Source organism: Oncorhynchus tshawytscha, linkage group LG10 (genome assembly GCF_018296145.1).
Source record: "Oncorhynchus tshawytscha isolate Ot180627B linkage group LG10, Otsh_v2.0, whole genome shotgun sequence".
In the NCBI taxonomy this organism is placed as follows: domain Eukaryota; kingdom Metazoa; phylum Chordata; class Actinopteri; order Salmoniformes; family Salmonidae; genus Oncorhynchus; species Oncorhynchus tshawytscha.
In genome coordinates, this window is record NC_056438.1 from 38,530,867 (window position 1) to 38,548,294 (window position 17,428).

Sequence of the window (17,428 nt, forward strand, 5' to 3'; positions counted from 1 at the left end):
TTTTAACCGGATCTTCGAATCCTCACAGGAGAGTCATGACAAATTTATAGTGTACGTTTGACAAAAATGTTTAAATAAAAGAGTCATATTCTTCCTGGGGGTGTATATAAACAGATTCTAATAAGATGTAATGTTGCTAAAATGCTGTCACTTCCACTTAAAATCATTTGACATATGCATTTAAGATTCACACAGAGACAAGGTCCAAAACTATAAGGAAATCATTTTCTTCCCTTTAGTGTAAAATTTGTAATTGATACACATGCAACAATGTTCTACTCATACCGTGACATAACCTGGTGATATTAGGGTGGTTGGTTAATCAAAACTCTATTTGTATAACTGTTTTTCTGGATATGAGCAGAAGGCACAGACCTTACAATGTTCAAAATCTTACCATTCATTATTATTGTTTATATTAGAGTTTAGGCAATGAAATTCTGCAGTTCTCCAAAATATGTCCTTGTTTAATGGCGTAAATTGTGAGTGATAGTTTGAAGTTTTGATGTCAAATGCAGAATAATACTGAAATGCCATTCTTGCACGCTCCCAACACAACAATGCAGTAAACAATATCAATGTAAAATAAAAAAATGAGATAAGGTAGAGCAAAAACGAGAAATAAAATTAAGAAATAAGTACATGAGAAAGTCAGAGTAGTTCAGTTCCAATACCATATTTGCAATGTGCAGGGATCCCGGAATGATAGAATTAGATAAAGCACTCACACCCATTGACTTTTTTCACATTTTGTTTTGTTACAGCTAGGGTTGCAATTTTTCCGGAAATGTTCCATGGGAATTTGGTAATTTTGCTTAAATTCGTTCAAAAAGTTAGCTTATAACAGTGAATCTTTTTTTTTGTGGGATTCACATATTACAATTCTAGGTCTTGTGGCATATTTTGGTTAAACTATCCCCAATTCAATGGAATTGCAACCCTCTGCATGCACAGTGCATTCTTCCATCACATGTACAGCTTATTCTCAAGATCTTGCACACTAATGAGATGCTATTGAGCCCACACTACTAAACTGTCTGAGCCAAGGACTACAATACTGGGTGGGGTGAATATATTTTATACGACATACATGATTTTTTGTTAACTAGTAAATAGTTGCCTACAACAAAGTGTGTTTAAATCATTTTTAACTTATTAACCATTTATGCCAGTTAGTTTTTGCTACCATGTGGGTTTTAGCTTGCTTGAGCCTTCTAACTGAGGAATGTGAATTCCCCTGTTTCCATACATGTTTCATTTTTTTTTAAATGATCTTACAAAGTGGTTGTTTAATCTAACTGCTTAACTATTTATCTGTACATGGAGTTGTATTGGTTTGTTTTTTACGAAACAAATTCTAATCTTTACAGGAAAATGCCACGGGCACTATCTGATGTGTGGAGACATTTTACTGCAGCTAATGTAAAAGGAAAAGCTGTATACATTTGCAAATACTGTGCCGAATCATATGTGAAGAATGAAACAAAGATGCAGAATCATCTGGCCAAGTGCCAGATGACAAAAGTCCCTCTGCTTCTATTCGAGTTGAAAATGATTAATCAGACACCTTATCGATAGCAACAGCTCATGGTCCTCCTGGAATCAGCTTTTTTTTTACTCAATGGACGAACGTAGTCAGAGAAATGGTTCACCTCTGATGTTCACAGGCAATGTGTAATGGAAGAGATTTCTGAATGTTCTTCACCCAGCATATACCCCTCCAACCAGAGATATGTTTTATTTACTCATTTGCTAGAGTTCAAGTGAAGGTCAAGCAAATCGTAGAGAAAGCAGACTGTATTGCAATCATCTCTGATGGGTGGTCGAATATTCATGGGCAAGGAATAATTAACCACATCATCTCCATCCCTCAACCAGTATTCTACAAGAGCACAGACACAAGGGACAACATACACACCGGTCTCTACATTGCAGATGAGCTGAAGGCAGTCAATGGCCTTGGACCACAGAAGGTATTTGCACTGGTGACAGACAATGCTGCAAACAGGCTGCTTGGTCTAAAGTGGAGGAGTCCTACCCTCACATCACACCCATTGGCTGTGCTGCTCATGCATTGAATCTACTCCTCAAGGACATCATGGCACTGAAAACAATGGATACACTCTACAAGAGAGCCAAGGAAATGGTTAGGTATGTGAAGGGTCATCAAGTTATAGCAGAAATCTACCTCACCAAGCAAAGTGAGAAGAATAAGAGCACCACATTGAAGCTGCCCAGCAACACTCGTTGGGGTGGTGTTGTCATCCTGTTTGACAGTTTCATGGAGGGGAATGAGTCTCTCCAAGAAATGGCCATATCACAGTCTGCCTATATGGACAGCCCCATCAAGAGGATCCTCCTTGATGATGTATTTCGGGAGAGAGTGGTAAGCGGCCTGAAACTCCTGAAACCTATAGCAGTAGCCATTGCACGGAATGAGGGAGACAATGCCATCCTGTCTGATGTTCAGACTCTGCTTACAGATGTAAGAAATCCGTACTGCCCTGCCCACTTCACTGCTGCTCCAAGCAGTGGAACCCGCAGTTCTGAAATACATCAAAAAGCATGAAGACTTCTGCCTGAAGCCCATACACACCGCAGCATACATTTTGGACCCCAAGTATGCTGGCAAGCGCATCCTATCTGGTGCAGAGATCAACAAGGCCTATGGTGTCATCACTATCGTGTCTCGCCACCTTTGCCTGGATAAGGGCAAGGTTGTGAGCAATCTGGTGATGTACACTTCCAAGCAAGGGCTTTGGGATGGAGATGCAATATGCAATAAAAAATTCAGCAAAAAAAGAAACGTCCCTTTATCAGGACCCTGTCATTCAAAGATAATTAGTTAAAATCCAAATAACTTCACAGATCTTCATTGTAAAGGGTTTAAACACTGTTTCCCATGCTTGTTCAATGAACCATAAACAAATAATGAACATGCACCTGTGGAACGGTCATTAAGATACCAACAGCTTAGGCAATTAAGGTCACAGTTATGAAAATTTAGGACACTAAAGTGGCCTTTCTTCTGACTCATCTGCATGAACGTGCCTGCAGATGTGGAAATAAATTGCAATGTCTGTACTGTGAGACAGCGCTACAGGGAGACAGGATGGACAGCTGATAGTCCTCGCAGTGGCAAACCATGTGTAACAACACCTGCACAGGGATGGGTACATCCGAACATCACACCAGCGGGACAGGTACAGGATGGCAACAGCAACTGTCCGAGTTTACACCAGGAACGCTCAGACTGTCCACAATAGGCTTAGAGAGGCTGGACTGAGGGCTTGTAAGCCTGTTGTAAGGCAGGTCCTCACCAGACATCACCGGCAACAACATCGCCTGTGGGCACAAACACACCATCGCTAGACCAGACAGGACTGGCAAAAAGTGCTCTTCACTGATGAGTCGCGGTTTTGTCTCACCAGGGGTGATGGTCGGATTTGTGTTTATCGTCGAAGGAATGAGTGTTACACCGAGGCCTGTACTCTGGAGCGGGGTGGATTTGAAGGTGGAGGGTCCGTCATGGTCTGGAGTGGTGTGTCACAGCATCATCAGACTGAGCTTGTTGTCATTGCAGGCAATCTCAACTCTGTGCATTACAGGGAATACATCCTCTTCCCTCATGTGGTACCCTTCCTGCAGGCTTATCCTGACATGACCCTCCAGCATGACAATGCCACCAGCCATACTGCTCGTTCTGTGTGTGATTTCCTGCAAGACAGGAATGTCAGTGTCCTGCCATGGCCAGCAAAGAGCCTGGATCTCAATCCCATTGAGCACATCTGGGACCTGTTGGATCGGAGGGTTGAAAGCTAGGGCCATTCCCCCCCAGAAATGTCAGGGAAATTGCAGGTGCCTTGGTGGAAGAGTTGGGTAACATCTCACAGCAAGAGCTGGCAAATCTGGTGCAGTCTATGAGGAGGAGATGCACTGCAGTACTTAATACAGCTGGTGGCCACACCAGATACTGACTGTTACTTTTGATTTTGACCCCCCCCCCTTTGTTCAGGGACACATTATTCAATTTCTGTTAGTCACATGTCTGTTAGTCATTATGTTCATACAAATATTTACACGTTAAGTTTGCTGAAAATAAACGCAGTTGACAGTGAGAGGACATTTCTTTCTTTTTTCTGAGTTTATGATAAACAGAGTAGCAGCAGCATAAATTATGACTGTATGTGTGCATGTGTGTGGAGTCAGTATAAATGTGTGTACATGTTTTTCTGTGTCAGTGTGTGTGAGTGAGAGAGTAGAGTCATATGCGTGTGCATAGACACAGTAAAAAAATAATGTACAAGAGTCTACTCACATAGTCCATGTAGCTATTTAACAGTTTTATGGCTTGGGGATAGAATCTGTTCAGGAAACTGTTGGTGTCAGACTTGATGCACCAGTATCTCTTGTTGTGAGGAAGCAGAGAGAACAGTCTATGGGTGGCCAGAGGCTTTCCTTTCACACCGCCTGATATAGTTCCTGGATGTCAGGGAGCTCGGCCCCAGTGATGTACTAGGCTGTTAGTATCACCCTCCATAGTGCCATGCGATCGAGGACAGTGCTGTTGCCATACCAAGCAGTGATGCAGACAGTCAAAATGGTCTCAATAGTGCATCTGTATTACTTTTTGAGGATTTGAGGGCCCATACCAAACCTTTTCAGCCTCCTGAGGGGGAAAAGGCACTGTCGCTGACCTCCTCCCTGTAGGCTGTCTCATCGTCGCCGGTGATCAGGCCTACCACCGCTGTGCTGTCAGCAAATTTGATGATGGTGTTGGAGCCATGCGTGGCCACGCAGTCTTGGGTGAACAAGGAGTACAGGAGGAGACTAAGCACAGACCCCTGTGGGGCCCCTGTGTTGAGTGTCAGCGGGACAGAGGAGATGTTGTCCTAACCTCACTACCTGGGATCGGCTTGTCATGAAATCCAGGATCCAGTTGCAGAAGGAGGTGTTCAGTGCCAGGATCCTAAGCTTGGTGACGATGGTGTTGAATGCTGAGCTGTAGTCAATGAACATAATTCTCACCAAGTATTCCTCTTATCTAGGTGGGTGCAATTAAAATTGCGTTGTCTATGGATCTCTAGGGGCAGTTTACAAAATAAAGAATTAGAGTTCTTGGGAACAGGAATGATGGAAGTAATCTTAAAACACTTGGGGATTACAGACTAGGACAAAGACAGTTTGAAAATTACCGTGAATATGCCTGCCATCTGATATGCGCATGCTCTGAGAATGCACCATGGAATATCGTCCAGCCCAACAGCATGTTGATCTCGGAGAGTGAGATCACCCAGTCCTCTGGGTCGTTTAGGGCCCTCATGCATGGTACAGTGTTGTTATTATCGAAGCGTGCAGAATATGCATTGAGTTCGTCTAGAGGAGATGCATTGTTGGGCAATGCGGGGGCGTCGTAATAACAAATGTGAATGAAATTAATGTGGAAGAAATTAAGTTTGATCCAAATAGACCTCTCGTCTGATATTCAATTGTCATCACAGTCCTACACTTTCAGGATGAACAACGGCTGTCCTAGTCTACAGTTGAAGTTGGAAGTTTTTCATCCATTCCACAAATTTCTTGTTAACAAACTATAGACTTGGCAAGTCAGTTAGGACATCTACTTTGTGCATGACACAAGTAATTTCCCATCAATTGTTTACAGACAGATTATTTCACTGTGTCAGAAGTTTACATACACTAAGTTAACTGTGCCTTTAAACAGCTTGGAAAATTCCAGAAAAGTATGTCATGGCTTTAGAAGCTTATGGCTAATCGACATAATTTGAGTCAATTGGAGGTGTACCTGTGGATTTATTTCAAGGCCTACCTTCAAACTCAGTGCCTCTTTGCTTGACATCATGTGAAAATCAAAAGAAATCATCCAAGACCTCAGAAAAAAAATTGTAGACCTCCACAAGTCTGGTTCATCCTTGGGAGCAATTTCCAAATGCCTGAAGGTACCATGTTCATCTGTACACACCATGGGACCACGCAGCCATCATACCGCTCAGGAAGGAGATGCGTTCTGTCTCCTAGAGATGGACATACTGTGGTGCGAAAAGTGCAAATCAATCCCAAAACAACAGCAAAGGACCTTGTGATGCTGGAGGAAACAGGTACAAAAGTATCTATATCCACATTAAAACAAGTCCTAAATCGACATAACCTGACAGGCTACTCAGCAAGGAAGAAGCCACTGCTCCAAAACCGCCACAAAGAAGCCAGACTACGGTTTTGCAACTGCACATGGGGACAAAGATCATAATTTTTGGAGAAATGTCCCCTAGTCTGATGAAACAAAAATAGAATTGTTTGGCCATAATGACCATCGTTATGTTTGGAGGAAAAAGGGGAGTTTTGCAAGCCGAAGAACATCATCCCAAACGTGAAGCATTGGAGTGGTAGCATCATGTAGTGCGGTGCTTTGCTGCAGCAGGGACTGGTGCACTTCACAAAATAGATGGCATTATGATGATGGAAAATTGAAGCAACATGTCAAGACATCAGTCAAAGCTTGGTCGCAAATGGGTCTTTCAAATAGACAATGACCCCAAGCATACTTCCAAAGTTGTGGCAAAATGGCTTAAGGACAACAAAGTTAAGGTATTGGAGTGGTCATCACAAGGCCTTGACCTCAATCATACAGAAAATGTGTGGGCAGAACTGAAAAAGTGTGTGCGAGCAAGGAGGCCTACAAACCTGACTCAGTTACACAAGCTCTGTCAGGAGGAATGGGCCAACATTCACCCAACTTATTGTGGGAAGCTTGTGGAAGGCTACCCAAAACATTTGACACAAATTAAACAATTTAAAGGCAATGCAAATACTAATTGAATATATGTAAACTTCTGAAAAAATGTATTTGGCTAAGGTGTATGTAAAACTTCTGACTTCAACTGTATATCCCAAATGGCACCCTTATACCCTATGTAGTGCACTACTTTTGACCAGGGCCCAGAGGGTAGAATTGACCTGTTAGCTGCCAATTAGGAATTCCCCACGGCAGCTGTCTAGACCCCTTACTGATGACATGCCACTGGCTTTGAGTAACGCCAGTGTGTCTATGTATGAGGATGACTCAACACTATACATGTCAGCTACTACAGCGATTGAAATGCCTGCAACATTTAACAAAGAATTGTAGTTAGTTTCAGAGTGGGTGACAAGGAATAAATTAGTACTAAATATTTCAAAAACGAAATGCATTGTTTTTGGGAAAAGTCTTTCACTAAACCCTGAAATAAATAATGTGGAAATTTAGCAATACTAAACTGCTGGAGTAACTCTGGATTGTAAACTGTCATGGTCAAAACATATTGATACAACAGTAGCTAAGATGGTGAGAAGTATGTCCATAAAAAAGAGCTACGGTACCTTCTTAACACTATCAACAAGGCAGGTCTTACAGGCCCTAGTTTCTACCTTCTTAACACTATCAACAAGGCAGGTCCTACAGGCCCTAGTTTCTACCTTCTTAACACTATCAACTAGGCAGGTCCTACAGGCCCTAGTTTCTACCTTCTTAACACTATCAACTAGGCAGGACCTACAGGCCCTGGTTTCTACCTTCTTAACACTATCAGCTAGGCAGGTCCTACAGGCCCTAGTTTCTACCTTCTTAACACTATCAGCTAGGCAGGTCCTACAGGCCCTAGTATCTACCTTCTTAACACTATCAACAAGGCAGGTCCTGCAGGCCCTAGATTTGTCACACCTGGACTACTGTTTAGTCAAGTGGTCACGTACCACAAAAAGGGACTTAGGAAAATTGCAATTGGCTCAGAACAGGGCAGCACGGCTGGCCCTTTGATGTACACAGAGAGCTATTTTTACCTACTGGCATACAAATCGAACACCCATGCATACCCCACAAGACATGCCAAAAGAGGTCTCTTCACCGTCCCCAAGTCCAGAACAAACTATGGGAGGCACACAGTACTACATAGGTCCATGACTACATGGAACTCTATTCCACATCAAGTAACTGATGCAAGCAGTAAAATGTATTTAAAAAACAGATAAAAATACACCTTATGGAACCGCAGGGACTGTGAAGCAACACAAACATAGGCACAGACACATGCAAACACACACATACGATAACATACGCACTATACACACACGTACACATGGATTTTGTACTGTAGATATGTGGTAGCCCAAAACTGACCTATTCCCATAATGTTGAAAAGCACCAATTTAAGCCAGAATAGCCACAGCCTTACCTGACATTCTCATAGCGATGGATATAGATTCTGTGAAACTGGTGCTGGAGGTGCTCATCATCCACATTTGTCATGTCGTTGATCATCTCCAATACCACAAACCGGGGTAAAACGGACAACACCAGCCTTTCCTGCAAAGAAAAGGAGCATCCTGGTAAATATTCGTAGCTTTTTGGGCATAACCGGGGGAGAAATGTAACCACTCAAAAAAAATTAAAACAACAGAGCTACAGATGCAGGGACTGACCATCCATGATGTTGAAATTATAGTTTTAACCATGGTTTTAGGTTTACTATATGTTTAAAAATACATGCATTATAAATGCCTCATACATTTTTCATAATGTACTTTCATACAGGTGTGTGATGCATTATGATTAATGGATTTATAGCATTTATATGCAATTAAAAGAGACATTGAGCTTTTATGAATGCTTATAGCAAGTCTTATAACACTACGGCATGATATATTTTCATATCACCTCCACCTTACCTGTCACCCTAGACCCGCTTCAATTTGCATACCACCCCAATAGATCCACAGACGATGCAACCGCCATCACACTGCCCTATCCCATCTGGACAAGAGGAATACCTATGTCAGAATGCTGTTCATTGACTACAGCTCAGCCTTCAACACCATAGTACCATAGCACCTTAGTGAAGGTAAGAAACAACATCTCCACTTCGCTAACCCTCAACACTGGGGCCCACAAGGGTGCGTGATCAGCCCCCTGCTGCACTCCCTGTTCACCCACAACTGCGTGGCTATGCACGCCTCCAACACAACAGTAGTAGGCCTGATTACCACCAATGATGAGACAGCCTACAGGGAGGAGGTGAGGGCCCTGGCGGAGTGGTGCCAGAAAAATAACCTCTCCTTCTTCATCAACAAAATGAAGTAGCTCATCGTGAACTTCAGGAAACAGCAGAGTGAACACAACCCTATCCACATCGACGGGACGGCAGTGGAGAAGGTGGAAAACTTCAAGTTCCTGGGCGCACACATCACTGACGATCTGGTGAAAAAGGCGCAACAGCGCCTCTTCAACCTAAGGTGGCTGAATACATTTGGCTTGGCCCCTAAGACCCTCAGAAACCTTTACAGATGCACAATTGAGAGCATCCTGCCTGGTATGGAAACTGCACAGCCTGCAACCACAGGGTGGTACGGTCTGCCCAATGTATCACACTGTCTGCCCTCCAGGACACCTACAGCAACCGATGTCATAGGAAGGCCAAAAATATCATCAAGCACATCAACCACCGGAGCCACGGCCTGTTCACCCCGCTATCATCCAAAAGGCGAGGTCAATACAGGTGCATCAAAGTTGGGACTGAGAGACTGAAAAATAGCTTCCATCTTAAGGCCATCAGACTGTTAAATAGCCATCACTAGCTGGCTACGACCCGGCTACTCAACCCTGCACCTTAGAGGCTGCTGCCCTATATACATATACATGGAATCACTGGTCACTTTAATAATGTTTACATACTGCTTTTCTCATCTCATATGTATATACTGTATTCTATTCTACTGTATTTTAGTCAATGCCACTCCGACGTTGCTCATCCTAATATTTATATATTATTATTTTACTTTTATTGTTGTGAATTGTTAGATACTACTGCACTGTTGGAGCTAGGAACACTAGCATTTCGCTACACCCGCAATAACCGCTAAATATGTGTATGTGATTTTATTAAATTCATAACGCAATATAAACGAATGCTTCTTAAAAAGCATAACCAAAAGCATTTCTCTGCTACAGACCTAAGAAAATAGCAAAATAATAATGATTGTTATGAATTCCCTGCCTGTGACTATTAACAGCACCTCACAGCCCTGAGCTGAACTCCACTCCCCACCCCCCATCACTAGAGCCTGAGAGTCTAGGGGGTATCATAAACCTGCCTCTCAAACTCTCTCTGACCTGTGTGACCTGGGCCCTGATAGGTTGCTAAGGGGAAAGTTGTTAGGGGGAAGGACACCTGACAGCTGTTCTGACTGTGTAAGCCAGTGTCTCTTCACTTGGACTTGTGGGATGGAGTGTGTACAAAAGTGAGTTGTTGTTATTGTGTCTTTACGATTTACTGTTCGTAGTTAATGATAATTGCCAAGTTAAATAAAAAACGTCTGCTTGTCTACCCTTGATCTATACAGTCCTTACCAGTGCTCTTGTATTGGATTCATGCTCATGCTATGCTAATTGTGTACAGCCTATTCATTACTGTTTATCTCCTGTATTACAGAACCACATCCTTCCCACATCTATTCCCTGTGTGTATGGCAATACAGTTTTCTTTTGTGTAACTATGAGGTTGCCTTATTCCCCTCTTAACAGGGGAGGTGCTAGCGGGTCACAGATCAGTTCTAACAGAGTCACTCTCTTTCAATGCTTCTTTGTGCCGTTGCATCAATTCATTTACAACACAATATAAACGGGTGGTTCATTGAACGTGTCACCATTCTAAAAGCATGTGTATGCTACAGACCTTAGCAAATTGTGCTTCTTTTATGGCGTCATTTCCGTCTCACAATTCGAATGCATGTTGAGCACAGGTGGAGAGAGTTAAGAGTTCAGATAAAAAGTATTGAGGGTGCAGAGGATCGTGTTGAGGAGCTGAGAGAGAGCAAAGAGCTCAGACCAAAATGTTGCGTGCTACGAAAGTGAGTGCAAGAAATGAAGTGTCGGGCACAGCATCTCCCTGTTCATGGTATACTTGCCTGTGCTTTCTCAAAATGCAGCAGCTGTAAGCTGTGCTATGCGGTATGATTTCTGTGTGCTCGCAAATCTACAATGACATGCTGGCTTGCTATAATAAGCAGCTCTAGATGCGAGGGGAAAACAAATATATTTCTATTATCTATAAAGATGATAAAAAAAGATCATTAGGTACAGTAGCTAGCTAGCTTAAATGCAATAGGTTCATGGTCTGGGTCAGGCTGGTCTGGGAAACTCAAGGACAGTCAGTAACTTCAGTAAAAATCCAGTAACTTCCCCAAAATCCCCAGGTTTTCCAGAAGTCATAGTTGTAGTCCAGAGTTCCTGCTTATTCCGGGAATATTCCAACCGAGATTTCTGGAAAGTTACTTGATTTTTGCATCTACCTGGGACAGAAATCATCCACGTTTGTATTATAGAACAAAATCACAAATTAAGAATGAGATGACAATTCTGCATTATATAGACATTAACATGTGTGTATCTACAGGTAATTGCAAAAGTAAAGGAAACACCAACATGAAGTGTCTTAATGGAGCCTTGGGTCACGACGAGCCAGAACAGCTTCAATGATGCATAGATTCTAAAAGTGTCTGAACTCTATTGGAGGGATGTGACACCATTCGTACATGAGAAATTCCATCCTTTGGTGTTTTGTTGATGGTGGTGGAAAGCGCTGTTCCAGAATCTCCCCATAAGTGTAACATTGGGTTGAGATCTGGTGACTGAGACGGCCATGGCATATGGTTTACATTGTGTTCATGTTCATCATACCATTTAGGCACCCGTGCCCTGTGGATTGGGACATTGTCATCCTATGGAGGGGCATCCTATGGCCTGCCCAGCATTTTAATACATGACCCTAATCATGATGGGATGTTAAAACCTCTTTGGGATAGGTGGCAGCATTTTCACTTTTGGATGAATAGCGTGCCCAGAATAAACTGCCTCCTACTCAGTCCCAGATGCTAATATAGGGGTGGCAGGGTAGCCTAGTGGTTAGAGCATTGGACTAGTAACCGAAAGGTTGTAAGTTCAAATCCCCGAGCTGACAAGGTACAAAATCTGTCGTTCTGCCCCTGAACAGGCAGTTAACCCACTGTAAGTCGCTCCTAGGCCGTCATTGAAAATAAGAATTTGTTCTTAACTGACTTGCCTAGTAAAATAAAGGTAAATAAAATATGCATATTATTATTAGTATTGGATAGAAAGCACTCTGAAGTTTCTAAAACTGTTTGAATGATGTCTGTGAGTATAACAGAACTCATATGGCAGGCAAAAACCTGAGAACAAATCCAAACAGGAAGTGGGAAATCTGAGGTTTGTAGTTTTTGAACTCAGCCCCTATCGAATTCACAGTGGGATATGGGTTATTTTCCACTAGATGCCAACCGTCTTTAGAAGGTTGTTTCAGGCTTCTCCTGTGAAGGGGGGCCGGATGAGAGTTGTTTAACTAAGGGGTCTGGCAGCAGCCTCGTTCTCAGTCACGCGCATTTCACATGAGAGGTATCTCTCGTTCCATTGCTTTTCTACAGACAATGGAATTCTCCGGTTGGAACATTATTGAACATTTATGATAAAAACATCCTAAAGATTCATTCTATACTTAGTTTGTCAAGTTTCTTCGACTTGTAATATAACTTTTTGAACTTTTCGTCCGACTGGACCTAAACGCGCTTTTGGATTTGTTTACCAAACGCCCTAACAAAAGAAGCTATTTGGACATAAATGATGGACATTATCAAACAAAACAAACATTTATTGTGGAACTGTGATTGCTGGGAGTGCATTCTGATGAAGATCATCAAAGGTAAGTTAATATTTATAATGCTATTTATGACTAATGTTGACTGCGCAACATGGCGGATATTTCTTTTGGCTGTTTTGGGCTCTGAGCGCCGTACTCAGATTATGCTTTTTCCGTAAAGTAAAAAAAAAAATCTGACACAGCAGTTGCATTAAGGAGAAGTGTATCTATATTTCAATGTATCATGCATGTATTTTCATCAACATTTATAATGACTATATCACAATATCACTGCATGTTTTGGAACTACTGAACATAACACGCCAATGTAAAATATGATTTTTGGATATAAATATGAACTTTACTGAACAAAACATACATGTATTGTGTAACATGAAGTCCTATGAGTGTCATCTGATGAAGATCATCAAAGGTTAGTGATTAATTGTATCTATATTTGTGCTTTTTGTGACTCCTCTCTTTGGCTGGAAAAATTGCTGGGTTTTTCTGTGAGTTGGTGGTGACCTAACATAATCGTTTGTGGAGCTTTCGCTGTAAAGCATTTTTGAAATCAGACACTGTGGCTGGATTAACGAGAATTGTATCTTTAAAATGGTGCCTAATACTTGTATGTTTGAGAAATTTGATTTATGAGATTTCTGTTGATTTGTATTTGTCGCCCTGCAATTTCATTGGCTGTTGGCGAGGGGTTCCGCTAGCGGAACGAGCGGAACCCCAGTCCTAGACAGGTTAATTGCTTAGTTAACCACACCTGTGTAGAAGCACCTGCTTTGCATAATTTACTCAAGCTTTTCCATTGTTATGGCAGTTACCTGTTTTTCTATCTAGGGCGGTAGGTAGCATAGCGGCTAAGAGCATTGGGCCAGTAACCAAAAGTTCGCTTGGTCAAATCCCTGAACCGACCAGGTGAAAAATCTGATGTTCACTTGAGCAAAGCATTTAACCCTAATTGCTCCTGTAATTCGCTCTGGATAAGAGCATCTGCTAAAATTTTCTGAGAATTATGTGCTTAAACCTTTAAAATATAACTAGCAAATATATTGTTTATTTTCTAGAAACCTATCATTAGCTATATTAATGTACTCAGCTGATGGTGGGAGTTAGTTAGCTAGCAAACTAGATTAGCTAGCTCTTCCCAAGGAGTTTCCAACCTAGCTAGCTAGCTACCTAATTTATGGACTTTTTAAAACCTTTATAGATAATACAAATATCGAGAGAGAGAGGGGGAGGGGGGGAGTGAAAGAACGAAAAAAGAGAAGGGAAATAGAAGAGATGAGTTTTGTATCAGTGACATGTTACTGTTACAGGTGTATGTATGCTTTGACAACGCGACCTCGTATTCCATCTTGCCCGGCAGCGAGACCCAGTGTTGTATTCCTCGAAGCGAGCAAGTAGCCTAGTGGTTAGAGCTTTGGCCCAGTAACCGAAAGGTTGCTGGATTGAATCCCCGAGCTGACAAGGTAAAAATCTGTCATTCTGAACAAGGCAGTTTACCCACTGTTCCCCGGTAGGCCGTGATCGTAAATAAGAATTTGTTCTTATCTGACTTAAGGGTTAAATCAAAAATAAAATCACAGGACATCTTGCACTCGTATCTAGAGCTGGCTAATATAGCAAGCCAGATGATAGTACCGTAGCTAGGATGAATACAATGTGTGACAGTAGGTATATGGTAGACATTTGCTAGATAATTGAGTGATGAAATCCAAAGGAAGGACATCACATCAGAAAACAGTTTATTGCTGAATTGGAAATTACTGAGTGTACCATTACAGGTATCCAGTGGCAAATCTTTAAATAATGAGATCATCAAAAACCTACTGAAATAGCATTAGGTGGAATTAGCTATCTAGCTCTTACCTGAGAAGAAGCGACTTCCTGGGAGTCCACCATGTTGCAAATGGCTAGGTACCAACCTGGGGATGTAAACATCATGTTGTATGGGTCCTGCCTTCCATTTAGCTAGCCAATCAATGTCATTATAACACAAAACAGCACTATGATTGGTCAATAAGTGTGCCTATCATATTTTGGTAACGTGAGAGCAGAGCAGGGAGATCTGTGCTCGACATTTAATTTATTGCTCTCAATTCCACTTTTTGGGCACGCAACATTTTTCTCTGAGCTCGTTGACATGATCCTCTGTGACCTTGACATTTTTTTTATTTCAACTCTCTCCATGCACGTTCCACCAATTCCTCCATGCTTATTTGAATTATGAGACGGAAATTACAGCATATTCTTTGCAGTGCACCTGTGTCACATTTGATGAACTATAACACAAGGCTATTGAAAGACAAAACGCAGCACAATATTAAACCATTAAGTATACCTCTCATCGTGATGACTGAGTCCCTTTCTCTAAAACTCAGTATCCACTTGCATTGCCATAAACTGCTGACACGGCCTGAGTGTTTTACTGTAGTCGCAAAGAGCTCTAAACACAGAGAGCACCTGCAGAGAGGCGGAGAGATGGGAGAACGAGAGGAGGGGAGATGCTATGGAAAAGAGAGCTATGGTTTTGTTTAATTGATTAGGATCCCCATTAGCTACTGCCCATGTGCAGTGACTTGCGAAAGTATTCACCCCCCCTTGGCATTTTCCTATTTTGTTGCCTTACAACCTGGAATTAAAATAGTTTTGGGGGGGGTTTGACTCATTTGATTTACACAACATGCCGACCACTTTGAAGATGCAACATATTTCTTAATTGTGAAACAAAAAAGAAATAAGACAAAAAAGCAGAAAACTTGAGCGTGCATAACTATTCACCCCCCTCAATACTTTGTAGAGCCACCTTTTGCAGCATGTCTCTATAAGCTCGGCACATCTAGCCACTGGGAATATTGTCCATTCTTCGAGGCAAAACTGCTCCAGCTCTATCAAGTTGGATGGGTTCCGCTGGTCTACAGCAATCTTTAAGTCATACCACAGATTTTCAATTGGATTGAGGTCTGGGCTTTGACTAGGCCATTCCAAAACATTTAAATATTTTTCAAATTAAACTTTTCCAATATACATATTCTTAAATACAGCACAGTTAAATTAGATCTTTATAAAGAGGAGGAGAGGCACTGTGATACAATATGTTGTTTATTTGTTTTTTAAAGCTAAACTTGGTGGTAGAGCATTACACGATGACATGGCTCTATACATAAATGAGTGACGCATTAATTCTGTTTTTGGTTTGGGTACCGTGAAGAAACCCATAGTGGTGTGTCTGGTGGGGAATGTATGTTTTTTTTAATAGGGAAGATAGATTGAGACCTAGGTCTCATTTTCAAATGCGCCCTGTACAATACGACATACACATACGCATACATACAGTACCAGTAAAAAGTTTGGACACATCTAGTCATTCAAGGGTTTTTCCTTGTCTTCACTATTATTCTACAATGTAGAAAATAGTAAAAATATCAAAACTATGAAATTACACATGGAATCATGTAGTAATCAAAAAAGTGTTAAACAAAATAGATTTTACATTTGAGATTATTCAAAGTAGCCAACCTTTGCCTTGATGACAGCTTTGCACACTCTTGGAATTCTCTCAACCAGCGTCATGAGGTAATCACCTGGAATGCATTTCAATTAACATGTGTACCTTGTTAAAAGTTAATTTGTGGAATTTCTTTCCTTCTTAATGCGTTTGAGCCAACCAGTTGTGTTGTGACAAGGTAGGGTTGGTATACAGAAGATAGCCCTATTTGGTAGAAGACCAAGTCCATATTATGGCAAGAACAGCTCAAATAAGCAAAGAGAAATGACAGTCCATCATTACTTTATTTTTATTTTTTTATTTCACCTTTATTTAACCAAGTAGGCCAGTTGAGGACAAGTTTAAGACTTGAAGGTCAGTCAATCCGGAACATTTCAAGAACTTTGAAAGTGCAGTTGCATAAACCATCAAGCGCAATGATGAAACTGGCTCTCATGAGGACCGCCATAGGAAAGGAAGACCCAGAGTTAACTCTGCTGCAGAGGATAAGTTCATTAGCGTTACCAGCCTTAGAAATTTGCAATTAAAATAAAATGTTAATTGTTACATGCGCCGAATACAACAGTGAAATGCTTACTTACAAGCCCTTAACCAACAATGCAGTTTCAATAAAATACCTAAAAAAATTAAAGTAAGAGAGAAGAATAACAAATAATTAAAGAGCAGCAGTAGATAACAATAGCGGGGCTATATACAGGGAGTACCGGTACAGAGTCTATATGCGGGGGCAAAGGTGTTGAGGTAATATGAACATGTAGGTAGAGTTATTAAAGTGACTTTATATATATACACATATACAGTGGGGCAAAAAAGTATTTAGTCAGCCACCAATTGTGCAAGTTCTCCCACTTATAAAGATGAGAGAGGCCTGTAATTTTCATCACAGGTACACTTCAACCTCAAGACTTAACCAATCCTGTGAAGGTGTTAGGCAACTCAGGTGTATATACTTTAACGGAAAAAATAGATAAGATGGAAGTTTATGAAGTCGGGCCCTGTGTAGAAATCTATGGGAAAGTCCAGCCAACCTTTTGATACAGGTTGCAGGGATGAGTATCAAAACTGTCACCTGTAACAAAACGAAGGGCACCAAGAGTAGTAGCAGTTGCACCTTGATAAATAGTATCACCATAATCAAGCACAGATAAAAAGGTTGATTGAATAATCTGCTTCCTACTGCTTAGCGAAATGCACCATCTGTTTCTGT

General features: G+C 41.5%; 1 protein-coding gene across 2 annotated transcripts in view; it reads right to left on the reverse strand.

The window, feature by feature from the left end:
• adcy8 (adenylate cyclase 8 (brain)) overlaps positions 1 to 17,428 on the reverse strand; it is a 253,231-nt gene that overhangs the window by 106,297 nt on the left and 129,506 nt on the right. For both annotated transcript variants that reach the window (XM_024419923.2, XM_024419924.2), the window contains exon 3: positions 8,229 to 8,359. In XM_024419923.2, the coding sequence (XP_024275691.1) occupies positions 8,229 to 8,359 (131 nt within the window). The remainder of the gene's footprint in view (positions 1 to 8,228; positions 8,360 to 17,428) is intronic.